Source organism: Acomys minous (assembly GCF_964271855.1).
Source record: "Acomys minous genome assembly, chromosome: 13".
Taxonomy (NCBI): Eukaryota; Metazoa; Chordata; class Mammalia; order Rodentia; family Muridae; genus Acomys; species Acomys minous.
In genome coordinates, this window is record NC_140495.1 from 64,467,016 (window position 1) to 64,494,936 (window position 27,921).

Consider the following 27,921-nt stretch of genomic DNA (forward strand, 5'->3'; position numbering starts at 1 on the left):
GGCACTCGCAGGAGGGAACCTGGGCCCTTTGCAAGAGCAGTATGTGATCCTAAGACATGAGTCATCTCTGGAGCCCCTTGCTGGCTTTCTCCCCACCCCACCCCACCCTTAAATGTAGGGGTTGGGTAACGAACTCAGGCTCTCATGCTTGCTGCCAAAAGCACTTCATCCATCCAGACATCTTCCCAACCACAAATACAGTAAGATCTTGGCGGCTAAATTATGAATAAAAACGAAAAGGCCAGTGAAAGTGTCTTCTCTAAAGTGCTCAACATTCAGTAGCTGCTATAAGGACAAAACTCCTTATAAGTGGCATGGGGCGGTATGAGGGGGGAGGGGGGTAAAAAAGTGCTGAAACTTCTTCTTTTTTTTTTTTTAATGATCAACTTAGCAAAACAAGTTTTAGGAAATCGTAGCATTACCTCTGCTTGTAATACAAATTTATTACCCATTTTCAGGAACTAAAATCATAGAAACTTTAATCTCCACTACCCCCAAATACTACAAGTTTTTATCTTCGTGCTAACAAGAATTCGCTTAAGATTAACTGCAAAGAATTTACCAACACCCCAAAGACAGCTCTTCTTCCAGCAAGCTGTGTTGTCCTTCATCTCATGTCTAGATACCTTGCTTAGAAGGCATAGCTGGAGATCATGAGTAGAAAAACAAGAAATTAACTGCCGGAAGTGTATGTGTGTCCAGTGTTCTAACACTGCGCTTAATAAAAGAAAAATTTAAGAAGAAAACATCGCACACACACACCTCCACATTACCCGGCACAGCTACATACCTTAATTCTTGCTTTTTCTATAAATTCAAGAGGGGCTTTCCCAAACTCAAATCCGACTCCTATCCAGGGAATCCAGCCCCGGATGCACGGAGGTCCACGCAAATTCTTCCACTGAGAGAATAAGAAAAGAAGACAGCTTCCCAGGACAGCGAGTACTATTGGTGAGAGTATTTCCATAACGCTCAGCTTCCAGAATCAACAGACTTTTGAAAATGTCCCTCTCCTGGGGCATTTCCTACTTCCCTGCCCACTGAGGAGAAGGAACGCACTCAGTTTTCCAAACTCTGAACAACTTTGGCAACTAATTCTCTTGCGTAACTGAAGCTCCTTCGCCCCGCCCCAATTTTTATGTAATGTTTGCATTGTGGCTCCCTTCCACCTTCGCATCGCTTACAAATTCTGGCCAGTAGTCCAAAGGAAAAAGAAAAAAAGAAAAAAAGCAGAGTTGAGCTGAGCTGCCCTGGGTTGAGACGGGTGGGCGGGAACACGCACCATAGCTGCGGTGCTCCGGTAGCTCACAGTTTGCAGCGGGGCGCCTAGCCACCAGCCAATCAGAGAAGTCGCGGCGCCCCGAAAACTACATTTCCCAGAAGCCTCTTGGGTACGGCTTTGTTTTTCAGTACCTGAGGCTGCCAGACCGGTCCAGCTACTAAGTGGGAGGCGGCTTTGCAGAGTCTAATAGAGGCACGTGGTCCCTCCTTGACCTCTCTTGAGCTGAAAAAGGGGCGGCGCCGGCAGGGTGGCAGGTGCACAGGCGACTAGCGGTACCCAGTGGTCCTGACCTGCTGCTGGATGTCTGTCCCCGAGGAGGAGGAGACGCTGCTGCCGCTCACGCAGAGATGGCCCCGGACGAGCAAGTTCCTACTGTCCGGCTGCGCCGCAACCGTGGCCGAGCTAGGTACCGGGCGCCCGGCCTCGGCCTCCCCAGCGAGTGGCCGCGGCATCCTGCTGGGGGAGGGATGGGCGGGCAGCCCCACTCCAGGCTGGAGCATCTTCAGAGGTTGCGCCCTCGCAAGGATGTGGTCAGGTGCCCAGTAGGCCAGCTTCGGGAGGAGCATGAATTGGAGGTGTCCAGGGTCCTTGTCTTCCCATCCTCAGGGATGTTGTCTTATGCCTGAGTGAGTACTCATGGAGTGAGCTCTCCATGAACCCTCATACCTCTCTAGGAAACATTTCCCCTTTAGTGAGGTTGACCTTTTTAGAACCATAATCCATTTGTTCACATTTCTTTTTCATCCTTCCTCTGATCGCTTTTTTCCCCCACCGTGGTTTATAGTCTTAGGCAGCCTGAGAACCGGAGATTCTAGGAGTTCCAGGAGGGGGAGGGGGCTGGAAGGGGAAGGGAGTCCTACCTTGGGGGATTTCCATTATTAACCGTTCATTCCTCTTGAACATCTGCTTAAAGTCAGCCAGCCAATTGAGCCTATAACGTGTTTACCTACAGGAGGAACCCTGAGAAGTAATTTTTACAGATACTAAATGCAAGGCAGGGCAGCTATTAATTGGGGCCTTATTACAGTTGATCCGGTAGTGGGCCCTGGTTATACAGTTGTGAAGAACACTGTGTGGCCTTCTTCCAGGCTGGTGGGGTCACGTGCAGAGAAAGACATTTACAACTGCTGCCTGTTGCAGAGAAGCTAGTTTTGTGTATTACAAGATCACAGAAAAAAAATACAAAAACACATTCATCTGCCTGAGTCAAAAGAAAGAAACAAACGAAAATACGCATGAGTTGACCACCTAGAGTGGATTATGGTGCCTTGGCATGAGCGGATGGTATTTTTTCAGGGGGGGAGAAGGGTTGTTAGTACAACCTGTGGTCTTAAATTATCTTTACAGTTGCTTGTCCATTAAAAAAAGAAAGAAAGAAAAAAGAAGAAAAGAAGGATGTCTCTGGTGCGTTAGCCATTTGAAACTGTTACTCAGTTTTGTTCTAGTAGGGGTCTGCTTGTTTTTATACCTATCATAGCCAGGATGCTGTTGGCTTGCCATTTAGACTCTTTCCTTCTTGTCCTTCTGCCCATCTTTTTGTCTCTTTCCTCTCAAAGCCAGTAAAACTTTTTTTTTTTAATCATTGACTTTCTGCAACACAATTCTCCAACTTTTAAAGACATCTAAAATCAGATGGCCGAGGGACCAGATACATTCACAGTTTGAAGCTCATTGGCTTGTACAGAAACAGTCCTGTGAAACAAAGCGTGCTGGGGAGAATTGTATAAAGACTAGGCATCGAAGGCTACGGAATCGAAGTTAGTTGGTGAAGGGGAGCACACGCCACTTTAGCACGAGAGCCTGAGCTATGAAATAATCAAAACAAAAACAAACAAAAAATACATCTTAAGAAGCAGAATGTACTTAGAGGCTCCTACCTATTTATGTATGTGTATGTATGTATGTATATATTTATACATGTATATATAGTTTCGCCTGTTAATAAGACACTTTTAAGGTATTTATATACAAGATAAGATACATCTGTATATCTGTTCAGGGAAATTACTGAGTAGATACTAACTTCGTAAAAAACCAAATGGAAATATGTAAACTTCTCCTCCTCCCTCCTATCTTAGAAAAGCTTTTCATAGATTCTAGATCAGATAGTGGTCACTGGACATTTTTATGTACTGTCAGTGATGTTCATGAGCTTGACTCAATACCCCTCTTAGAGTTTTTAGGGACATCATGTATATGTAGTTACGATGGGTCAGGTGGTGAAAATATGCTCTCAGATAAAAATAAACTGTCTCTAATTCAGCATGTAAATAATTTTTCCAATGAATAAAGTTGGGACTTACTGTGAAAAGGCCATGTGTAAAACTTACCAGTTCAGAAAAAAAAATTGATATTTGCCTCAATTTGAAGGATGTTGAGCATTGCCTCCCCTGTCTACAGAAGACATTCTACCTTCATTGTGTCTTCTGCATCTCAAACGTCAGTTCTGTGATTTATTCTCATGGAAGAGGAACCCATGAAATTGTAGAATTCTCCTTCCGAATGCGTTCGTAATTTGTATTAGATCTCAAATGGTAGCGGCTGCGTTCGAGGAGGCACAACAAGATATAGCTACTGTAGGCTGTCTCTCATTAGGAAAATTGAAGTGGGTTTGGAAGTAAATTATTTTATTGAAAAGAGTTCAAGGCTGTCCTACTCCCGTGGGATTACTTTGTTTTGTTTTTGTGTCTGGGGATGCTTTGGAGCAGTAGGTCTTAGATTTAGGATGGCATGCAAACATACTTTATAAATGGTCCATTGGCTAGGTCAGACTGAGTGGGAATGGCTTATGATGCCTGTACTTTTCAGATCCCCTAACTGATTCCACTATATTCTCATATTCAGAGTCTCCAAATCTTGGGAGAATATTAATCCTATGATATTAGAGGTTTCGTTTGTTTGTCTGAATGTTTGGGGGGTTTCCCCTCCTGTTCATTTGGTTTTTTTTTTATCTTATTAGCAACCTTTCCCCTCGATCTCACAAAAACCCGACTCCAGATGCAAGGAGAAGCTGCCCTTGCTAGGTTGGGAGATGGTGCAACGGAGTCTGCCCCTTATAGGGGCATGGTGCGCACGGCCCTGGGGATTGTCCAGGAGGAAGGCTTTCTAAAGTTGTGGCAAGGAGTGACGCCAGCCATTTACAGACACGTAGGTATTTATCTTGATTCTGGCTGGTAAGTTTGTTATGAGTTCAGCTATATCCAAAGTTCAGCAAAGACATCGTTGACCCCCCCCACACACACACACATACACACCCTGCCCCCTACACAGGTACAATAAATCAGTAGAAGAAAATATTTTCAATTACCATTAAGGAGCTACAGTCCTAAATTTTGAGACTAGCATATGGAAATATTTACCCCGTGAGGAAGGTCCTTGGGACAAACTGGCCAACTAGACTAGCCGGAAGTGGTTGAGCGGTAAAGGAAATGGAAAGCGATAAAGGAGGACAAGTCACGTCAGCTTCAGACCTCCGCACATGCACACATGTGCATGCGTGCCCACTCACTGACATGATTCTACACATGTGTGAGTGTGTTTACACCCCCCAACCTCGCCACACACCCACACACGTGAAAAAAGACAGACAAACTGCCGCCATTTCTATAAAGCACTTTGAGATAATTCAGCCAGTGTTACCACTTAATACAGGCTGACATAGAGGGAGTTACAATTGTTTCTACCCAGCTGTGTGTTTGAAATTTTGCCCTGTACGTTCTTTAATGAGATAAGACAGAGAAACATGAACAATTTACATCATTTCCCTGACTTCAGAAACCTTAAATATGGTGAAAATTAAAGTAGGTTTTAAATTCAAAGTTCTGGGTGAACCTTCAGCTAAATGTTGTTCTTTGAATGCTAAAATAGATTTATCTTTGCCCTGTATGTCAGAGACCAACTAAGCTGACTTGACAAAGGCCAGGGAGCCTGGCCTCATCCAGCTGGGGCATTAGGGTAGAGGGAGCAAGACTGAACTTCCCTTTGCTGCTGTTTGCAGGCTAACTGCTTCTCTGGGTTGTTAGTGGTACCTGGCACAGAGAAAACATGTCTAACCCGGCTTCCCAGCAGCACTCACAGGCATGGGTGTTGTTTACATGTCAGCTTGTAGACAGGGGAATATGAAAGTCGTTCCAAAGAGACATGGAGATGAGTGTGGCCTTCTGCCCCTCCACCTCCGGGCTGCTTCCTTGGCCCAGAAAGCATCAGTTCTCGTCATGTGCTATTGGCATTATAATCATCATGTGTTGTTTTGAATATTCCACTCTTCTAATGGGTAGGCTAGCGAATGACTTTTTAAAAAGAGTCAGAATTATGCACAGAAACATGTACTGTTCTGTATTTTGTATTTGTCTTTATGAAATGCCAAATCCAACTTCCTGAAATACCAAGAAAATCTCTTGTATGGGCACCATGGACGGAGTGTGTGTGTGTGTGGTTTTTGAAGACAGGGTTTCTCTGTGTAGCTTTGTTCTCCAGCTCTGAAAGTATTTCTCTTTTGAACCCCATTACTCTTCTGTGCATTGTCTCCTTTCATTTGTGGTAGCGGCTTTGTGGTTCTCCAGTTAAGACCCTTCTGTGTGCTTAACCCCTGAAAGGGAAGAAATCGTAATGAATTCTTCAATGTGGTGGTTACATGTGTTTATTCAGAGAGACTATCCTCTGGGCACCAAGCCCCATAGTTGGGTATTTGAGTCAAAATCAACACACAGAGCTATTTTGTGAGGCTTGTTTTCATTCTGTTTCCCCGCCCCTTTCTGTGGCTGTCTTAGTTAGGGTTTTATTGCTGTGAAGAGACGTTTAGCTGGGCCTGGTTTATAGTTTCAGAGGTTTCATCTTGGCATCGTGCAGGCATCCATGGTGCTGGAGAGGGAGCTGAGAGGTCTACATCTTGATCCACAGGCAGGAGAAGGACACTGCCACACTAGGCCTAGCTTGAACGTATGAGATCTCCAAGCCTGCCTCCACAGTGACACACTTCCTCCCACAAAGCCACGCCCACTCCAGCAAGGCCACACCTCCTAATGGCTAAGCATTCAAACACTGGGCTGTCCCCAAGATGGTCAGAGTCGAAACAAGAAGAACAGCTATCGATCTCTTCCCTAACCTCACTCCAAGCTCTATAACTCAGAAACCCTTAAAACCTTGAGTTGTGTGCAAGTTAATGAACGCTCTCAAGTTTGGTGATTAATGTCTGTCAGGAAAAAAAAAATCAATACTCAGAACTGGCCTGGACTAGCTCTTGAAGGGAAGATAAGAACAAAGTAATTGCTAATGAATTTGATAGTTGCTATCTTGGACCATGCAGCGTGGGTCTGGGATACTGAGAAGAAAGTCAAAAATAGACGTTCCGAAAACGTATTGAGTCAAGCCCCAGAGATGATGAGGTCTAAACAAAGCAGAGGAGAGAGGCTTTATTCTAGAGAGGCCGGACACAGAATGGGAAGTCCTCCTTTGGAAGGTTAGCGAGGCCGGGTGAGAAGGGCCTCTTATTTTGTTAGACACAGGACTGAATTTGTGTTGTCATGGTCTGTTCTACGCAGTGTATTCTGGAGGTCGGATGGTCACCTACGAACATCTCCGGGAAGTCGTGTTTGGCAAAAGTGAAGACAAGCATTATCCTCTTTGGTAAGTTTAGTTTTAAAAACAATACGCTGTGACACATACCCCCAAAGGCTTTATTTACTCTTTATTGATTATTAGTAGTATATATAAAATTATCCATTTGTACTAAAATTATCCTGAGTAACGGACTTAATAAATAATAGAAATTCAAATGAGTGAGAGTTCTCTGCATATCATATACAGACACAATAGAGATGCGTCTGTGAATTGTTCACATATGTTATTTATTTAATATTTTAATCCTAACAAATTCAAGGGCTGGGGGAAGCATACATGTCTATAACTCCAGCCTTTGAAAATTGGAGGCAGGAATATAGAGAGTTTGAGGCTAGCCTCTGTCGCATTAGACCCTGTCTCAAGAACATAAAATAATGATGATGATGATGATGATGATAAATAATTCTGTTGGAGCATCTTCTATTGGGACTTTCCTTTTCAAATGCCATTGTCTTCCTTAGCCTTTTATGGTTGTGATAAAACACCATGACCGGAAGTAACCTGGGGGAGGGAAAGGGTTTATTTTACTTACAATTGCATATAGCAAATAGTCCATCACAGAGGGTCATCAGGGCAGGAACTGAAAAGCAAGAACCTGAAGGCCGGAACTGAAGCAGAGGCCACAGAGGAATGCTGCTCACTGGCATGCTCCCAATGGCTCGCTCAGCAGGACCACATGCCCAGGGGTGGGACTGCCCATCATGGGATGAGCCCTCTCAGAACATCAGATAAAAATGAAGAAAATGCCCCATATTTGAGGCCAGTCTGATAGGAGCCATTTTCTCAATTGAGGATCCCTCTTCTGAAATGGCTCTCACTTGTGTCAAGTTTATCCAAGAATAGCCATCACGTGATTTTTATTATGACTAGTCTGTTTTGATGAATATAAAAGTAACACATTAAACCATTGCATTATCATGTGCCTTTGTGATTATAATCAAGAGATCCCAGTCTGTCAGAGATGCTCTGGTAAATTCAAGGCACTGTATATCTGATAAAGGACTTTAAACTCTTTACATCGGAAACACACCCCACTTAGGCCTTTCACTTAGACACCATTAACCCTCAAAGAGTTAATTTTATGAATGAAAAATATTCTCTCAAAATATGTCACCCAGAAATAAGCAAGCCAACATCTCTTTCGAGGCAAGCTAATTTGTAATAAATGTATGTGTTGTTTCTGGTTTGTTTGGGCTTGGGGGGGTGCAGTACAGCTTTTGTATTATTAGACGTTTTGTGTGGTCCAGTTTTTAAAGCCTGTATCTAGGAAGTGAACCATGGCTCACATTTTTGTATCAGTTCTAATTAATACATTTCTACCAATAAATTTTCTGCCACCTTCTGACAGATCTTAGCTGGTTTTCAGTCAGTGGGTGATCATAACCTCCCCTAGGAGTTATTTGAAATTCCTTAACGAAAAAAATACCTGGGAGTAGATTTCACTCATATAAAGAATTGCAAGCTTCCTGCAGGAACTTGTTTTGTGTTGTTTGGACACTTTTTATAACAGAAGGAAGATGCCGTAAGGAAGATACACTGTTTGTCAGCTCTGCTAAAGTGTTTCAACAAATGATTTTATATTCATAGCTTATTCCTCAAAACTTAGGTTGTTATTTAATTTTTTAAATGAAGTTTAGGTGGTCACTTAATTTTTTTCTATCGTCCTTTTTTTTTCATTTTTATATTTTTTTTTCTTTCTTTTGTTTTTAGGTTGTAAATGTAGAAGTTTGGAAAAGAGCGTTAACGGTTGTGGGATTTGAACCCATACACTAATGTACTCCATCCCTATAATGTAAGGATGATGAACGTATTCAATGTGCTTTACAGCAAATCCTCCTTGTCCTGGGTGCTTAGGTGCCCCTGACCCTTCTTCTGATTGCTCACTTCTTTGACTCCCTGCTCTGGGACCCTTTCAGCGTGTCTTTGGTGCTCTCCTTTGCCCCTCACTTTTCTTTCCTTCTTACATCAGTGCATCACAAGGGAGGAGTCCATGCTGGCAGGAGAGCTGCTCAGCCCTGGATGTTGAGGAACCTTTTCCTCTTTCTCTGTACGCCTGGTGTGTCCATGCATCCCTGTAGCCCTGACCGAACTTCCATGCCGAGATACAAATCAACAAGTTGTCTCCGTGACTCAAGTTTAGTACTACCGTCCGTTAATGCCAAATCCTCGTATTTCCACCGTGCCATGGCTTATTAAGAACCTCAGTGGCAGGCTAAGGAGATGGCACTTGGTGGCAAGCCTGATGACCTGAGTCAGCCTTGGGGACTTAAATGCTGGAAAGGGAGAAATGACTCCCAAAGGTCTCTTTCTGTCTCTCTCTCTCCCCTAGACACACACACACACACACACACACACACACACACACACGAACACTCAAAAAAATTTTTTAAAGAACCATAGCAGCTTTGTACCATCAGAACGCCTATGGCGCACAGCCCTTCTTCCTTTGGAAATCCCTGAGCTTTGAAGTCATAGATCGGCTTGAATCTCATTCCTGCTCCCTTCATGAGTAACGTGGGCAAACTGCCTCGCCTCTTCCACCTTCACTTCCCTCCACTGCAGAAGTGATGGCCACCTCCTGTTTTTTGTAGTATTGCGTGAGATAATGTACAAGTGCTTTGAAATTCTAAATTTGTAACAGAAATGTAAAGAGTAGTTCACAGGGGCCGGAGAGATGCTCAACAGTTAAGAGCACTTCCTGTTGTTTTTGTTCTCCTAGGGGACCAGAGTTCAGTTCTCAGCACCCCTAGTAGGCAGTCTATAACCCTTTCTAACTCTAGCTCCAGGGAATCCAATGCCTTCTTCCAGTTCCCTCAGGCATCACACACACAAAGTTAGAAAAAACATTTTAAGGTAGTTTGCCATAAAAAAATGCATATAGCACCATTAAACCCCCCCCCAAAAAAAAAGAAAAGAAGAAAGAAAGAAAGAAAGAGAAAGAAACGATGTTGGGAGACATTTTTCCCAAAAGAAATACAAACGTTCATTACACATGTGAAAAACAAGACACAAGTAAGCACCACTAATAAATAGGGAAAAATAAATTTAAATCTCTTTAAATTGTTGTGAAATGTAAAACAATAGAGCCTCTTCTAACATGCACTGCCCATGTGCGAACTGGAGAATTGGAGACGCGGCTCTAGAATTGTTACGGCAGAGCCCCGCTCACTGTTGGCCGCGAGGAGAGGAACGGTGGCCCACGAAAATACGCTTCTTCAGAGAGAGGAATGCTGTCGAACCTGTCATTTGGAAAACCAGCTCAGACCGGCCTTAAAATCGTGGTCTCTGAGCCTTTGCCTCCTAGGCTGACTGCATCTCTGCTGTTTTGTTAGGCTCGCTCGCTTGGATGCCAGCTGCGGAAAATGAATCAGTTCAGGGGTTCTGACCTTTGAAGCCTTTTTGATTCGATTCAGGGAGAAGGATTTCAGACTTCCCCTCTCTCCTTCTGATCCCTTAGACCTTCCCACCAGTTAAGAGTCGGACTCGGCTTTTCTTTCCTCTGTGTCCGCCTCCTTCCTTTATCTCTAACCTTCTACCCAGGGCCTCCACAAGCTTGGTGTGGTTCCCCTATAGGACCTGCGAAATTAATATCGAATGATTTAAAAAAAAAAACAACCCTGTCTCCTTTTGCCATCAGGAAGTCTGTCATTGGAGGGATGATGGCTGGCGTCTTCGGGCAGTTTCTAGCCAACCCCACCGACCTTGTGAAGGTTCAGATGCAAATGGAGGGAAAGCGGAAACTGGAAGGGAAGCCCCTGAGGTGAGTCATCCAGGAAACAGCTACTTTTCTCCCCCCTTCTCCGCCCCCCCCACCCCACCCCGTTTCCAGTCACGTGTTTCTTGGACCTTTAGCTAATGCTCTCACCGTAGAATCCAATCTTTGCCAAAGGAAGTAACAGCGATCCTTTTCCTTGACGTTGCACTTGTAAGAGGAGAGCTAGCCCAAATCTTGCGCAGGATACGGTGCGTGTGTGCTCTGGGACAGGCAGCTGCATGTCTTTTTAGCTCTTTGCCCCTCCCCCGCCTAATTAAAAAAAGGCAGCTAGACTGGTCCACTGTTTCGAGCTGATGTAGAGAGTTTACACAGCAGGGCCTTGCCATTCAGACCTGTAATCTCAGCACATGGGAGGCAGGGCAGCATTGCTGAGAGTTTGAAGCCCAGCCTGGAGTACATAATGAACTCAAGGCTAGCCTGGTCCACAGGTGATACTAGGTTTCAAATGGGGATAGGGAGAGAGTGAACTTGATCATGGCCTAGTTTAAGCCCTAACGCTCTCTCTCTCTCTATGGACTGGTTTCCTGGAAGTCCCACGGTTTCTGTATCTTCATTTTTAAAGGGGTTTTGTTATGGGTAACACTACCTTCTCTAAAACTCTTGGAAAGAAGGTAGAAAGGTCGACATGGCTAATTTCTTGTAGCCTGTTTCTCCTGGGATAGGGCGAGCTCTGAAAGACAGAGAGACCCCTCTCGGAAAAGTGCTGGAGATTTGAGCTGACTCTGAGGAGTGCTCCTGGGAACACTGTCTCTAACTGAGCTGGATGTGGATGAGGAGGGCTGAGGCTTTCCTGGGGCGCTCACCACGGAACACTGCTCTCCTGCCCCTCTCTATCCTGCTCAGCTGTAGCCTGGTCTTCCCTGCGGCCTTGGGGGGCGGGGCATGCACAGCAGGCCAGCAGGCCGCACTGTGACTTAGCAGGACATGCCCTGGTGCTTTTCTAACAGCATCTAATCTGAGAATCAGAAAATGAGAGGAAGAAAAACAGCTACTGAAACCCAGGAGGACCTGTTTTCAGCTGGGCTCTGCTTGTTCTTGTCTTTTATGTTGACTGGATGGCTTGTTTCCTTTGTAGCTGATGCTGGAGATTGTGGTTGACTGTGCTTGATGTCATTGAAAAGAGGGAGAAAGAAAGAGGGGGGAAGAGGGAGGAAGGAAGGAAAGAAAAGGAGAAGAAAAGGGGGGAAAGCATGTGGCTCACTGTACCCTAAGTTTCCACATAGATAAAGCACAGAGTGCTTCTGCTTGTCAACATGTCACATTGTCCCTTGGTGAGATTCAGAGACTACAGTGCCCCCCATAAAAGCTACACAGCTAACAAATGAAAAGCAGGATGTTTTATCTGCAGCGGACACTGAGCGGATTGTCTCAAGTTCAGCCGCCGGTTTTCACCTGCGCACAGAAGTAAGAGCCAAGTCAAGACAGGATAGCCAGTGTCACCAAAATGACATTACCTAATCTTAAGAATTCTTAAATTGTCTTCTCTAGTGTTTTACTTAAAATATCATCTTGCTCATGAGACAAAGGATTTTTGGATTTTTTTAATCATTACATTATGTGTATGGGTATGTTCCTGCATACATGTCTTCACTACACATGCTACATGTGGAAGAAACTAGAAAAGGGCATTGGATCCCTGACAATGCAGTTATAGACACTTGTGAGCTGCCAGGTGGGTGCTGGGAATTGAACCCAGATCCTCAGGAAGAACAGCCAGTGCTCTGGAGCACTGAGCCACCTCTGCAGCCCAAGATGATAAAAGAGTCTGAGAGGGTCAATGTTTGCTGGGTTTGAATTTTCCTTCTTGGCCTTTATGATGCTAAGGATCAAGCCCAGGGGCCCTTCAGCAAGCTAAGGAAGTAATCTACCACGGAGCTACCCAACTCAGTATCTTTTTAATATTGTTTAAATATATTATGAATATATGAATATAATTGCCCAGGTATCACAAATTAAAGATTAACCACTATTGCTTCCTCCTGGAATTAATGTGGGAATTGGCAACATAAGAACTCCAAAGGTGGTATTTTAATCATTCTCCTAAACTGAGAAGAGAAAATGATGACAGAATTTACGATGCTGCCCACTAAAAATGTTTGAATTGTTTCAGGCATAGCAGTATCTATCTGTAATCCTGGTACTCAGAAGGTTGAGGCAAGAGCTTTGCAACTTTGAACCTGTGCTGTGCTAAGTAACAAGGCTCAAAACTAGAACAGAAAAGAAAAAGGATGAAGAAAAGAAAAGGAAAATGTTGGGCTAGAGATATGGCTCAGCAGTTAAGAGCCATTGTGGTTGCTCTTGCTGAAGGCCCAGGGTCAGTTCCCAGCACCCACATGGTGGTCCACAGCCACCTGCAGCTCAAGTTCCGGTGGAATCCAGTGCTCACCTCTGGCCTCCGTAGGCTCCAGGCATGTAGTGCACTTACATGGAGACAAACAACCACTCAAACGCATAAAATAAACAAACAAACCAGTTTTTTTTTTTTAATAAAGGGATATGTTTGAGGTTGGCCCTTCGACAACAAATTATTCTGTTTCCCTGGAAATTAGACTTTTGCAACCCTTTAATTTCTCATGATTCTGAATAAGTACTGTTTCATTTCTAGTTTTATCTGTCGATTTTCATAGACCTATGGCAGATCTGTCAGCCAGACCTGGGATTTGAGAACCTTAAAGAATGGGCCGGACCACAGTCTAATGCTGCAGCCAGCCTTACTTCAGTTTCACTGTGTTTTTATACAAAAATGTAACCCAGACAGCAGTGATCCAAGGGAGTTCAGGGAAACACGGTCGGGAAAACATGTAAATAAACGCAAGTAAGCACACACTCGATGTTAACGGATCAGCCCTTTCCCAGAATTTTCTTCACACAATTGCCTGGCACGGACTATACATTATATCTGGGGAAGCATGAGAGCGAGGAGACAGCCATGTCCAGATTCAGGGGCCACTGAGGACAGCGCTCAGCATCTCACTACACTGGGTTCTATAGCTATGTCCTGACACCCCAAAAAAAAACCATGTCTTATGAACTGAGTACAAATATTTGTCACAGAAGGCATGAAATCACATCCAAGAACAACCCAGGGAGCACACTGCACTCGATGGAAAGGCTCCCTGCCTTTTCTCCTGGGGCCCCCCTCACTGCTCCCCAAGGCCTTGCTCACACTGGCCACCTTCCGACAGCATCTGCCTTCCAAAGGCGAGAAGACACAGAATAACATCTCTCTGTTGTTTTTCTTAGGTTCCGTGGAGTGCATCATGCGTTTGCGAAAATCTTAGCTGAAGGAGGAATACGCGGGCTGTGGGCAGGCTGGGTACCCAACATTCAAAGAGCAGCCCTTGTGAACATGGGAGGTAACGGAAGGCTTCTTGGATCTCTCAGCCGTAGAGTTAAGAGCACTGCTCTCAGGGCCGTGGAAGGCTCTGTTCTGCTTTTCAATAACAGGGGTCGGTGATGGTAGCTGAACTGTTTGTCGTGGAGCATCGATTTTTATGTCAGTTGTTAATGTACAAAAAGGACCAAAGACAAAAACAAAATTGTTCCCATAAGGAGAAAAGACTAACTTGTTTCTAAGGACTCTCACCGTGTAGCCCTCTGACAGTCACTCTGCCTGGATGCCCAGCTCTCTCTCCCTGAGGCTCCTTTGGCATTGTCCCTGAACACCATGATGCGCAGCCTGGAACGTTCCTCCCACAGTGCATCTCTACTCCTCGCTTCTTGTTTTTAATTATGAACCTCTTTTTAAAATACCATAACCATAAAGTCTCAATTGTCCAGATATACACCAAGGAAACTAGAAAAGACTAAAACCCTTTTTTGAAAGCTGAACTGGGAGGATTGTGGGTTCAAGGCCAGCCTGAACCACAAAGACCTTAGGTCAAAAAAAATTTTAAGAGATATCAGATATTGTTTTTTAGGAAATGCTATTAATGTGGTACTGTATTAATAGTGAAGATGCAAGTTACACTATTACAGAAAACATAAGAGGGAAAACATTTTAAAACTATATGTTGACAGATGTGTTTACTGAGAAGTTAGAGATAGCCTTCGCTAAGAAGTCGTTATTTTAAATTCATATGCCTAATTTTATAACTTTGATATCTAAAGCATATAAGCACATCGGGAAATAGCATTTTGTAACACCAAGAGGCTGACAGCCATTCCACCATAGACAGATACTGCTGAAATTAGCCACATCCATGTTTTAGACATACGGTGTATATGTCTACACCATGCTTACTGTTATGCGTGCATGTTTATTCACCAACATGAATGTGAAATCTTCACAGAAATATACTCCACAGAGTATAGGAAAGGTCACCAGCAACAGTGACCAGTAAAGAAGCAGCATACCTTTTTGATTGAGAATACAGAATTTGTGATGCAGAAAGGAAAGACGTGTTCCTGACATCTTTGGTTTTCTAAGGATGCTCATCTCGTGTGCAGATGCACAGCAGCCCTGGAAGGAGGACAGCAGCGCTGCTGGCCACTTCCAGCTTCTGAGCTCCCCTTAAGCCCACCCCACCCGCAACACCTGCTGCTTCAGCATTGCGAGTAACCTCCCAGCAGACCACGCCGCCGTCAAACTCCCAGCTTGGCCTCTGCCACAGCCCTCTGAGTGGCGTCTTCTCCAATCCTCACAGTTGTACAGCACAGCCATCCAGGGAGATTTATCTAAATCACTGGTCCAGCATGCTGTCGGTATCCATATCACCTTCCACTGGCCTTTTGTTAAACAACAAAGTGGACCTTTTTGGAACATGATGTAGGATGCCACAGAGCTTGCTGCCTGCTTTCAGCTCCCTGAGTATTCCATCGCATCTGCTGGGAGGAGCACATCAGAGAGCTACTATCTGAGAGGCCATAACCCTGTGTGTACAGAGCTGGCCCTCTCCTCTCTTCTGTCAGTCTTGTACCCCTCTTGTGGTTAGTTTTCTTCTACACATCCCTTAAACACTCAGCTAAACTGGTATCTCTACCCACATATTGTCCCAGCCCCTCCTCATAGCTGGTGACGTTAGATGCCCTCTGCCGTGCGGCTGTCACTGTGAGGTCACTGTCGTGTCTTCTACTGTGAGTCTATATCTTCCACCTCATGGTGAGCCCCTGAAGGCAATGTCCATGGTTTTAGTCATCTTTTTTTTTTCCGCCCTAGTTTTTCATATGAACTCATCAAGTGCTCAGGGCTTGATCGGTGAAGGAATCATTTCTAGGATGGATGATGTGATTCTAAGGGATTGGTAGGTAGTGCTTGAGAGAGTTCCAGTAACAGGTGGCTGAAATGTGGAAGGGAGTATGTCTGTCTTCTGTGTCACGCCAGGTACATCTGCTGGGTCTCATTGGTAGCTAACCACACAGACACACACATACACGCACGCACGCGCGCGCACACACACACACACACACACACACACACACACACACACACACACACACACACCGGAAGCCCCTGTGATTGTAGTGTCTCAACCTGTGCTTTCCAGGTGCTTTCTCAGGGACTCTGGAGTATCGCTTGAATGTCTCCAAACTACACTTGATTACCAAACCACTTTCTTCCCCAGTCTTCATTGTCTCAAAATACCCCACAATGTGTTTTGCTATATGGCTATGAATTTTGCTGTTCCCTGTTCTTTGCGCTGTTTACTCTCTGAGTGCAGTTAATTCTGTCTTCTCATTCTGGAGCTCCTTGGTTCATGCATGACTTAACTGCATCCTCCGTAGACACGACAGAAGCCTCCTGGATGGCCCCTTCTTAGGTGTCACATAGCCACCATGGCCTGCTGTCCCTGAACTGGCTTTACAAAGGTGATTGTTGCAATTGTTTGTAAAAAAAAAAAAAACAAAAACAAAAACAAAACACAAAAACGTTTTCACCTTTATCTCCAAAAATAGCAGCTCTTCCCCTTAAATTGTTCACACTTAGAACCTTGCCTTCATCTCTTATTTCTGTTCTCTTTCTCAATATTTCTGCTTTCAGAATATATCCAGAAGCAGAGCAGGGCTCCCCAGTACCCTTATTGAGCCAGCATCATCTCTTACTGGCAACAACGTGATGGCCTCATATGGAGTCCCCTTGACTTCCTACAGTCTGACCTCTGACCCTCCCCACAGTAGCCTGGGCCAGCGTGCCTGCTCTGCCACACCAGCCTTCTGCACAATCATTCACAACCCAAGCCAGCTCCTGCCTTGTGGCCAATGCTTTCCTTTCATCTGCTAGCTAAACAGTTATTGTCCCATGCTCCCTTTGGGCCTCTGGTAGGTGTCAGGTTTTTGTTGTTGTTGTTTTGTTTTGTTTCGTTTTGCAAGAGATCTTTTCTTTTCATCCAAATTTCAAAATCCATCGCATCACCTGTTCTTCCGGCTTCCTTTCCTTTCCTGCTTGTCTGTGGAATACTTACTTTAAAACGCAATGACATCTAGATATCTGGTAGTTTATTTTTCTTGTGGTTCCGCCTCCCGTCAGGGAGCAGAGATGCTCATCTTACCAGTGGCTCCTTGCCCTAAGTTCTAGAAAAGTAGCAGGCACATTGTGTCTCCACGCTCAGACATTACCAGTCCATTCTCACCACATCGCATCCATTTGCCTATACTGCAGTGTGGGTTAACTTTCCTATTTAAATAGCTTTTTATTATCACTGGAAAACAAAAGATATAACAAGCTTAATATGAAACAGTGGTCTAGATCTGTTGATTATTACTGTTAGGGTCTTAACTCAGTCTAACTTAGGCTCAGACAGAAATTTCTCAGTCCAAAGACCAAAAATTCCAGAGGGCAACATATGCATCACTGGACACAAAGAGTGCCCACGCCTCTCCCACTGTTTGTAGCTTTGCCTGCCTCGGCTTAAAAATCAAGAATGGTGTCCTTTCATTCTGGCGCACAGTCCAGCCCCAAAGCCAGCATATTTTTGACACAAAAGACATTCATTGTTTGTGAACGAATGTTCAACCCTTTCTCCTTGCCAGATTTAACCACTTACGATACAGTAAAGCACTACCTGGTATTGAACACGCCGCTTGAGGAGAACATCGCCACCCATGGCTTATCCAGGTAGGGGGGGCTATTTTGACTCTGTTTGCTCCGTTTCCTTTTCTTTGTTAGGATTTTATTTTATTTTTTATTATGTGTACGCCTCTATGTCTGTTTGTGGACACGTGCATGTGAGTGGAGGTGGCCTCAGAGGCCTGAAGTGTTTGTTCTATCCCCTTGAGATGGAGTGACAGATTCCGGGAACCACACGCTGGTCCTCTGCAAGAGCAGCCAGAGCTCTTGACTCCTGTGCCATCCCTCCAGACACCGATAGAGCCGTGTCTTGGATCATTAGCCCACGTTCTAACCTTGGGAATCTTTCTGTCAAGAATGTCGTCTCCCTGAGAGCAGGATCGAGAGCCTCTGTCTTCAAGTTTGTTGAGGTTAAAATGTGGAAGAGACAGATAAAATCACGGCCTGGTTTAGACTAAACTCTGCAAGCATTGTGCTTGATGGGGGCTGCCCCAGGGCCAGTTTCTGAGGATGGTCTCTTTCACTCAGCTCAGCAGATATGCGTGGCCGTCCATGCTGGTTGCCCCAGTATTCGTCTGCAGCAGCCCTTGCCCAGAGAGCTCAGCAACATGGAGAAGTAGACATGTGTGAAGACCGTGAGCAGTAAATAAGGAGAGAAAAGAATGAGTTACCCCAGGGCTAAAAGGAGTGGAAAAAGAAACAAAACAAAAGCAAAGGAAAGGGCTATAGGGAAGCAGGGTTAGACACGAGGATGTGAGTGAACTCGGCTCTTCTCGCACCCCGTTTCTTTGACACACACACTTTCAGCTTCCCTGTTGGAATGAGTGATGTTGGGAACAGTGATGTTTCATCTGGCTCCTGATCTTGTTTCCAGACACTGAAAAAAAAATCTTCAGTCCCCCTGTGCTATTGAGATGACCCCAGATATACGATGTAATATTAATATCCTCAAGTTGATGATATTAAAAGTACACATTACCCCTTCCAAGAATACTTCTTTGTACATGCTACTCTTTGTGCTTGTAACACCGCCTCCAGATCTGCACGGACAGGGACTCAGTCATCCTCAGAGCCTTTCTTTGCCTGCCTGACACTCAGTTAACACCTGTCACATTTGCCCGTTTGCTGTTTGTTCCTGGCATTGGGCATCACCTGAAGCTATCCATTTTTCCTTGGCTTCTCCCTGAGTAGAGCATAGACACCTCCAGAGCAGGATCTTTTTAAACATCTATCATCATCATCATCATCATCATCATCATCAATCAGTAGTAGTAGTAGTAGTAGATGTGTGTGTTTGTGTGCGTGTGTGTGTGTGTGTGCGTGTGTGTGTGTGTGTGTGTGTGTGTGTGTGTGTGTGTGTGAATGTGTGCCATGCAGTAGTACGGTATGTGTGCATGGCACATCATGCATGTGAAGGTCAGAGGACAAATTTCAGGAGTCAGCCTTCTCCTTCCACTGTGGCTTCTGGGGACTGAAATCAGGACTCAGGGTATCAAGCTTGCCTGACAAGCACCTTTTCTTCCTAAGCTAGCTCAGAGGGGGGAATCTTACCTCTCTTGTTGTCTGCATAAAAAGAAGTCCAATATCAGGAGGCACATATCTGTTGACTTACCAGGCTTTAAATGTTTTTCTCTTTATAGTGAATTAGGCATTCGTTTTTAACCTTAAAGAATATTTAGCACTTCACTCTCTTTAAATATTAAATGCCTGTTCTTAGAATTTGGGGGTTATTGGACATTCTCTTCAAATGTTGTTGTTTGTGCCTACAGTTTGTGTTCTGGGCTCGTAGCTTCTATTCTGGGAACGCCAGCTGATGTCATCAAAAGCCGAATAATGAACCAACCTCGAGACAAACAAGGAAGGTAGATAAATCCCTTAGTGCCCACGTGCTGGAGTGTCTGCAGCACTCAGAGTGTTTAAGGAGATGCTTTCTTGTCGATCTATGTGTAAAATTAAAGGTTTTTTTTTTTCTATTCCTATTCTAGCTCCCAAACCATGACACAGAGAACTATTACATTTGTTAATAAGCTTCAAGCACTATAGCTGGGCAGATACTCATCCATTCTAACCTGACTATGCTGGCCTGGCCTACTTCCCAGCCACGTGCCCTGTTACCTGCCAACTACCCATACACCGTGGCTCGTCCTGCTCCGGATGTGTCCTCATAGCAACTCCCTCATGGCAACCTCCTCATCCCTCTCTCCTCCACCTAGGACCGCCTCCTGGGATCGAAAGTCCCATCTTAACTTTCCTCCCAGCTATAGGCTGTCCAGCTCTTTATTAACCAATCAGAGGTGCCGGGGAACAATTTTTACACAACATTGAGACAGAAGATGCTTCATAGAAAGGTCAATGCCAGTGTCAGGGATTGCAACCAGATCTCTGAGTACAGAAATCGGCATTTGAATACCCAGGTGCACAAAACCATCCCCTGGCATCTATCCGATAGAGATGTATTCGTGTGTTTTCCTGTTGAGTGGGGCAATTATTCATGTGAAATTACTTTCTCTTTGTCTGAAGACAATACACTAAGCCTTTGGGGAGTCTGAGTCATATCATTTAGACACAAAGTAGTCATTGTGACTTTATTCTTCTCAAAGTGTTGTGAAGCCTTACTCTGCTGAGAATTTGCTCTGTTCAAGAGCATGCGCCTTTTAACTAACAGAATTAGATGCACTTTAAAACAGTGTGTTCTTTTTAGAAGAGGTCAGGTGGACTGGGCAGAGTGATGGGAAAAAGAGTCAGTAAGGAAATGCCTAGATCAAATGAAGATACCTATGCCAGTGGCACGATGACACTGTTTGTTCTAAATAAGCGGAAAGTATTTAGGTCATAAATGGCTTTATTTACATCTGTTTACACAGGAGGAAATTTGACAAGGGTCTCTTTCTCCTTCCAGAGGACTTTTGTATAAGTCATCAACTGACTGCTTGATCCAGGCTGTCCAAGGGGAAGGCTTCCTGAGCCTGTATAAAGGCTTTTTACCGTCGTGGCTGAGAATGGTAAACACGGGGCATGCTTTCGTTTTCTTCCTTTATTTTTGTTCTCTTTGTATTTCAGTCACTTGCGCTTTGCTCATATTTTTCATTCTCTCCCCTGATGTGTGTGGCATGGCCTTGCCGACACAAGAGGCCTTTTCTATTTAAAATATTTTTTAGTTTTTTTTTTTTCACCTCTTCTTAAAATGATGTATCATTTCTTGATAGGCTAAGGCTAAGTTAGCCTGTCGTATTTATTAAACAGGTTGATAATCTATTTACATAAGTAGATGCAGTATTTTTAAGTGATATAAAGCCTTTAGTAGTCTTCTTAGCTAAATAATAATAGGTTGAGATGAATATATATATATATAGATTTCATAATTTTCAGGACTTTTATTGCTTCAGAATGTGTTTTGATGAGAATGTTTTACAGGTATCATTACCACAGAGAGCCTGCTTTTAAAGAGAGCTCCATGCTGTGCTTCTGTCGGTTACTACAGCACATTGCAATCTAGCACGAGATAGAGTTAGTGATGTAGTAACTCTGATTAAAAGCAAGGTACTTTGGTAACTGCTTGTAAATATTTGAAAATGCGATGCGTTATGGGGTTAGAAACTTAATAAAAAATCAGCATAATATAATAACGAACACACACACATACACATGAGTGCACGCCCCATATTGAGGTTTTAGCCTTGAGTAAGAATCTGTAAATGGTGAGAGTCACAGGAAGAATTCCTAGTGCTTTGGAGATACACAGCGAGTAGGGACAGCCTGCACTGGGAGATTCTGACGGCTTCCCTAGAGGAGACTTTCAAACTAAGGTTAGAAGGGTGACTAAGCCTTGGCCATGCAAAATGGCGAGAAGACATTCTCTGGAGAGAGGGGGAGGGGGAGGGATGGAGAGAGAGGGAGAGAGGTGGGAGTGTACTGAGAGAGAGCAGAAGGGCGAGGGAGGACAGGAAGCACAGTTGGCCAAGACGCAGAGAGCATGGCAGAGGGCGAGGTGGAGAGGCAGAAAGTGCACAGAGAGAGAGCATGATGGACCGGGCACACTAGAGTAGACTGTGGCTTGGCCAGATCGGCACTTTTAGATTATTCCGTCTTCCCTGTGTTGAGAAAAGGTCCTGGAGTGATCAATGAAATATAATGGTGGTGCGATGAGGAAAAAGGACACCTTTTATTAGGTATTGGGGGTGCAGAAGCTTGACTGGATGAGGATAACTGTTGGGCCAGAGAAAATAAGGAGGGGAAAAAGACCCTGGGCAGTTGGTGCTGACAACAAGTTCATACAGGTGGGAATCATTTGCAGGGCAAGAAGACTTTAGATTCAGTAAATTTAATTTTTGATACAGAAAGATCTGGGTACCTGTAGGACGTCCGAATAGACAGATATACAGAAGACGATCTTAATATCAGAATTAGATCAATATGACAGTCTTAGAGGGGAATGTAGGGATGGAGAAATCTGTGAGCAATATGACATGAGAATGCTTTGTAAACTTCCAGGTGATTTACAAAGATATTTGTGAGGCTGTTTTGTTTTTGTAAGTGGATTGAAAATGACTCTGTCACTCAAAGATGTATATGTGTGTGTATGTAGAATACTTAGAATTGCTTTGAAATGTGCACTAACCCTCTTTGGTTAATCTTTCAGACGCCTTGGTCAATGGTGTTCTGGCTCACTTACGAAAAAATCAGAGAGATGAGCGGAGTCAATCCATTTTAAGCCCTTAAAGCTAGAGCGTTCACTGTTACTGAGCAAGGGCACCTGCCACACACGCCCCCTATTATTTCTACCTCTTTAGGAAGATACTTTACTCTACAGAGACTGTGACTTCCAGGGGCAGCACTTTATCTTTCTATGGAAACCCCACTTCTCTTTGACTCCTCTTTTTATCAAAGAGTGATCCTGTCTGGTCCAATCTCTCAAGACCCACCTCTGAGACCCAGACACTTTCAAAAGAATGGAACCCAGACCACTTTGACCTTGGGCCAGAAGGTTTGGACTTTGAGCAGCTGAGCCGGCGGGAGCCAGCCTCTCAGACCCGGATGGACAGATGGTCGCCAGCGATGTGGAAGACTGTCGTGCTTAGGAAACACATTTCACCTGTGCGCCAGTATTTGTCGTCGCAGTTTGACACCTCGTTTTTCTGTTAGTAGAGTTCACGTGTTGTAATCTACAGGGAGGCAAATGAAAATTCGCGAATAAACTTTGAGAGTTTCCCTAGTGCTAAAAGAGGTTGCTTTCCCTTTTCTTGCAAGGAGGATGGAAAGGTGAAAGAGGCCACTTGAAGTGATGTTTGAATTACAAGGAAAGAGGCTGCTTGCTCTCGGAGGGGCGGGGCTCCACCTTTCCAGGTGTGCTCACTGGTCGTCATGCCTCCATGCATGCTAGAGCCTAGCAATAGCCCGGGGGACAGCCTGTCGCCGCGAGAGGAGAACATTTGCCGTGTAGCACACTCCATTCATTACAACCCACACTTGTCAGTAGCTCTGAGAATCGTAACAAACGGGCACCACAACCTTCTTAACTGAGGTTCAGCTCACAGGGTATTCTTAGGAGGCACCTCATAATGTCATCGGCTTTTCATGGGTGTTTTGGGAGCAAGACTGACATGAAGCCAGCTCACTTCGATGTGTCTCTCTTCTCTGTTACACATAGGGCAGGGCGGAGAGAGGGAGAGAGAGCTCAGATGCCACTCTAAAAAATTTTCAAAAACCTGAGTTTTAGTCATTTGAATCTTACTCATTCTTGCCTAAAATGTGGCAAGTGCACGCCATCTGTGGCTCATGATAATCACGCCAGTCCTGGCATCCAGTCCTTTTTTGTTTGTTTGTTCCAGAGAGATTTCTCCTCATTCACTACACACACCTGCTCCCCCCAGCCTCAGACACAGGGCACTTCCGGAAGTATGGCCACAGCTAGGGGCAGAGACTGGGGATGTTACTAGGAAAACTCCAACCGCTCAGGCCCAAGGCAGACTGCAGAGCCAATCTAACAGCTGTTATGGTGGACAGAGATGCGCAGAAACAGCCTCACCAGTGCTGCGTGACTGTGCCGGTTGATAATCACTGCCATTTTAAAAGAGGAAGCACACTTTAAAACACCTTTCAAAGTGCGTAACCGCCTCACTTTTCTACTTGCACAAGGTGGAGTTTGATGTCTTTACACCTTCAGGTTGCCTGTCTGTCCATTGCATTTGTCAGTCTGTCACCGAGTTGCTAAATAGACCTGTAGTCCATATTATATGCTTGAGTCCCCAAGTATTCTGTGCCACAAACTGAATCGCTTTGTGGAAATTCTGGTTTTTCTATGTTCTGTAATATTTATGACTAAGTAAAGATGGAATCAAATAATTATATGCAAACTGGACTATTAAAAATGGCTTAGCTTTATTCTTTGGGGGGCTGGGGGGCTTGGAGCACTGCCTATGTACTGACACGCTATTCTTTGGTTTCTGAATCAATGTGGGTCCCTGGAATTGTTTGAAATTATGCTTTGGGGTTATCTGATTGAACCCTGACACTTCACAAGTTTGGAAACTGAAGCCTCGAGAAAGGAAGTTGTTCATGCTGCAAAGTGCGAACAAAGATCCTGATGATCACGCATGCGGCACAGGAGCGACACGTCATCTCCAGGCTTTTTTTTTTTATTTATTTTTATGTTGTTGTTTTGCCCATGCATTTCCTGTAAACCCATGTCGCTTGCAGTATAAAGTTAAGGGTGAAATGGACTTAAGCTCTGAGGGTGCGTGTCGTGTCTCTGACAAGGAGCCCGTCACACCCACGCTTGACTAGCCAACTCGGCTTCTTGGTACCCACTTGGAGTACGCTCGGTCCTTTCCCAGAGCGCACACACTAGAGCACATAGCTGTAAAACTCCATGGCACTTCTCAGGCTTTCAGCAGCTCAGTAGTAATAATTCTAGGCATTTTTCTTTTATTTTTGATTTCACATTTTTCTCTCATCAAGTAATACGGTTTTTTATTTTTGAAAAATATATACATGTTTAGTTACTAATACTGCTCTGATATTTATAAGCAAACTAGCAACTGTATCTAATTAAAGGGATCACACTTCTGGCTGATTTTAGTTAGAAATAACGTGGCTTTAGCTTTTTTGTTTTGTTTTTACATGTAGGGGTATTTTGCCTGCTAGTGTGTCTATATTACCGCTTGCATGTGGTTCCTAAAGAGGCTGGAAGAAGGCATTGAATCTCCTCGTTATGAGCTGCCATGTTGGTGTTGGGAACTGAACCCAGGCCTTCTGGAAGAGCAGCTAGCGCTCTTCACCACTAGGCTATTTCTACAGCCCTAGGAATAGTAGATGTTTTTACAAAGCTCCTGGGTCTGTTGTGTTATAATCCTTCATGGATAGGACTACAAAGGTCTTGCCTGTTTTAGTGAGTGGCAGCCTTCATTAACAGCTTCCTTTGTTTGTTTTGGCTGTCAGGTACTCAAAAATTGTCTATTGCTATGTATAATGTGTATTAGTTTCTTCTTCATTATTTTAAGACTAGCTGCCATATGGGTCTAAAATGTCTCTTTCACCTTGTTAAATTTAAAAGGAAACACATAGAAGAAGATTTAAATGAAAAAGAAAATGTTGTCACTGAACCTTCAGATTTTCAACTACATTTATTTGCAATTGAGTTACACTCCACTAACTGCCTCCCTGCCCCACCCACCATGAACAAAAACAGATTTCCTCAAGACATCTCCTGGGGGAAAATGCATCATTTTAATATTTGCTGATTCAAGTATGGGTTTTGACATGGCATGGTGGCACATACCCATAATCCTAGTTCTTGGAAGGTGGAGGGTAGGAGGACCGGAATTCAGGGTCATCTTGACTGTTTGGTAAGTCTGAGACTAGCCTGGGCTACGTGAAAGACCATGTCTTCAAATGAAACAAACTCAAAGAACAAACTATTTGGAAAGAAAACCATTCTTTTTCCCCAGGTTAAACCAACGCTCTACTTCACTGATTCCCTGACAAGCACATATTGTTACTGAGGGCTAGCCAGTGAATGTGGAAGGAAGCCTGGCCCTGAAGTCTGTGGCCTCCCTCACAGGCTGGCCTCTTCTTTTAACAGAACAGAAACACTGACACTGAGGTCTAGCCTTTCACATCCCTAGGCTTCTGTTTCTTCATAGGAAGGAATGAGAAGTCACTGCTCTCTCTATCTTAACCTACTCTGTATCTGAGAGGACCATTTTGATACCCTGTTTTGTTATCTTTTTCCATTTAGATTTGCTTTACCCTGAGTGTAATTATTTCCTCATATTAAGGTTAGAGAAGGCTCTGTTCAGACTTTTTAACATAAGCTCCTGCGTCTGGTATGCCTCACCGTGAACTTTGTTTTTCTCAGGACAGTTTCTCTTCATAACTGGGACGTGCCACCGCGGGGTATTTCCTTCGCCTCTCCCTGTGTTTGCACAGCACTCTGCTTATTTCTCTAGAGCTACGGTCCTTGTCTGCGCACGTGCAGCCTTCGTTCTGTGCCCTTCACCTAACTTCCTTCTGATCACCCCACTCATCTGTCTTCATTTTGGTTGGCTAGTTAGTTCCAAATATTGTCTATCAGAAGCGTTCAAGAGCCACAGCACCCATGGGTCCCATTGCTTCCTCTACTAATGGATAGAAGAGTCATTTCCCCCTTTGCGATGGAGCTATCTGCAAGCAAGGATTCTATAATAGTTCTCTGTGGGACACATAGAAGATGTCTATTCAATCAGGAGGGTTTCCTTTTTTTTTTTTTAAGGAAATGGAGAAGAAAATATTTAATAGCAGATGGTTATATTTTATTTCCCTCTATCTTCAAAGCAATTATGCTCAGTAGCCCCACAGCCTAATTAAGTTACCTGTGAAATGCTTGACTTGCCACTGAAAAGATCATTGGTGCTCAGATGTATTAAAATTGTAAAGAAATGCCATCTTCATCAGTTTAAAGCCTGTCACAGTGGGCTGGCAAGATGGCTCAGTAAGTACTAGCACCTGCTACCAAGGCTGACAGCCTGAGTTCCACTCTCAGGCCACACATGGTAAAACAGACTCCTCTGACATCGTGACACACTAGTGTCCCCCCAACACACACACACACACACACACACACACACACACACACACACACACATCATACACACAAAGTTTTTTTAAATGCTTTCTATACAGGCTAGAGTTGGGCAGTTTTACTTAGCACAGCATTTAATCTGTTGGTTAATAGCCAACAAACTGGTGTGCTTGTGTCATTCTTCACTTTAGAGTGGCTCTGGAAATTTAGCCTTCATTTAATAGCAGACAAGTGCACATTTTTCCCAACTCAAGTGTCTTAGAATTTTTGAACTGTGAGGAAAGTATGACATGGTTGTTTTTCTCCCCCGACCCCCACACGCCATCCCCTGTACTTTACCCTCAACAGGCTGCTGTGATTGCCAGCAGCAGCAGGAGCAAATTTCAAGGTTTGATTAAAGCAGATGAAGATGCTTAAAGGGATGTTTCCTGAAAATATCTGGTAATAAACAAGACCATATGTGAGTAAATAAAATGTGCTATTCTGAATTTTTTAAAAGAAATGCTTTTAAATGACTGGTTGAGTTAGTGGTTATTTTCAGCCCTGTTATGGGTTTGAGATTAACAATAAAAATTCAGATTCTTTTTTTTTTTTTTTAACTTTACCATTCATTGTGGAAATTGAAACCGGGTGTTGGGTTTGAAGTATTTAATACTAACCAGAGAGATAATTATATTTCATGGCTATCTTCTTTTTTATTTTATGAGTATTCCCAGCTCAACCAGTTATTCTGTGCACAAGCTCACTGGCAGAGAAATGTCCTTCGACTGCAGAACGAGAGCATCTTTGACACCGTGACTCTGCTTCCTGCGCTCCTGGCTGGCTTCCTGTCGCCTAGTCCTCCACATGGTTGGCAGCCGCTGGCCTGTTTCTATCGCCTTCTCATACCTGGCAATTCATTAGAGTTTTGCTTTTCAACACTTGTTCACTCTCGCTACAAGGGAGTACGGTTCCTGTGACTTCCACACTGTACCCGCTCAGCACCATTTCTCTCGTGTTTGAGGAGGCATGTAAGGGCCAGGCTATCCAATCCCACCATCTCTGCATGGCTTCAGTGGCCACCGGCACATTCACAAGTCCAAATGGTGATCTCAACACACGGTCTCCTTCCTTCGTAGCCATAACTCCTGCCTCCTCCACCCTCACTGACCTCTTTATTGCTGTAATTCTGTCAATCTAAT

At 44.2% G+C, this 27,921-nt stretch overlaps 2 protein-coding genes across 3 annotated transcripts in view; one reads left to right on the forward strand and one right to left on the reverse strand.

The window, feature by feature from the left end:
* The window catches only part of CYP39A1 (cytochrome P450 family 39 subfamily A member 1), a 67,545-nt gene extending 66,432 nt beyond the window's left edge, over window positions 1–1,113 (reverse strand). The window contains exon 1 of the mRNA XM_084753290.1: window positions 791–1,113. Within this exon, the coding sequence (XP_084609416.1) occupies window positions 791–967 (177 nt within the window). The 5' untranslated portion in view covers window positions 968–1,113. The remainder of the gene's footprint in view (window positions 1–790) is intronic.
* A 214-nt stretch (window positions 1,114–1,327) lies between these two features.
* Window positions 1,328–22,661, forward strand: SLC25A27 (solute carrier family 25 member 27). Of its 2 annotated transcripts, XM_084753291.1 has the most exons (9): window positions 1,328–1,688; window positions 4,242–4,433; window positions 6,823–6,907; window positions 10,539–10,661; window positions 13,920–14,032; window positions 17,646–17,730; window positions 19,452–19,544; window positions 20,582–20,684; window positions 22,322–22,661. In XM_084753291.1, exons 1-9 carry the CDS (start codon window positions 1,583–1,585, stop codon window positions 22,391–22,393), a joined length of 972 nt encoding a protein of 323 aa, XP_084609417.1. In that variant the 5' UTR covers window positions 1,328–1,582; the 3' UTR covers window positions 22,394–22,661. The 2 variants fall into 2 exon arrangements, with proteins under 2 accessions (XP_084609417.1, XP_084609418.1); XM_084753292.1 differs by lacking the exon at window positions 4,242–4,433.
* Window positions 22,662–27,921: the final 5,260 nt, after the last annotated feature.

What these genes read in the sequence shown, in the direction of transcription:
- SLC25A27 (XM_084753291.1), top strand. Translation starts at nt 1,583, where the DNA reads ATGTCTGTCCCCGAGGAGGAGGAGACGCTGCTGCCGCTCACGCAGAGA. An exon ending in GCCACCCATGGCTTATCCAG is followed by an intron (nt 17,731 to 19,451) that starts GTAGGGGGGGCT and finishes TTGTGCCTACAG; the next exon opens with TTTGTGTTCTGGGCTCGTAG. An exon ending in TACCGTCGTGGCTGAGAATG is followed by an intron (nt 20,685 to 22,321) that starts GTAAACACGGGG and finishes TTAATCTTTCAG; the next exon opens with ACGCCTTGGTCAATGGTGTT.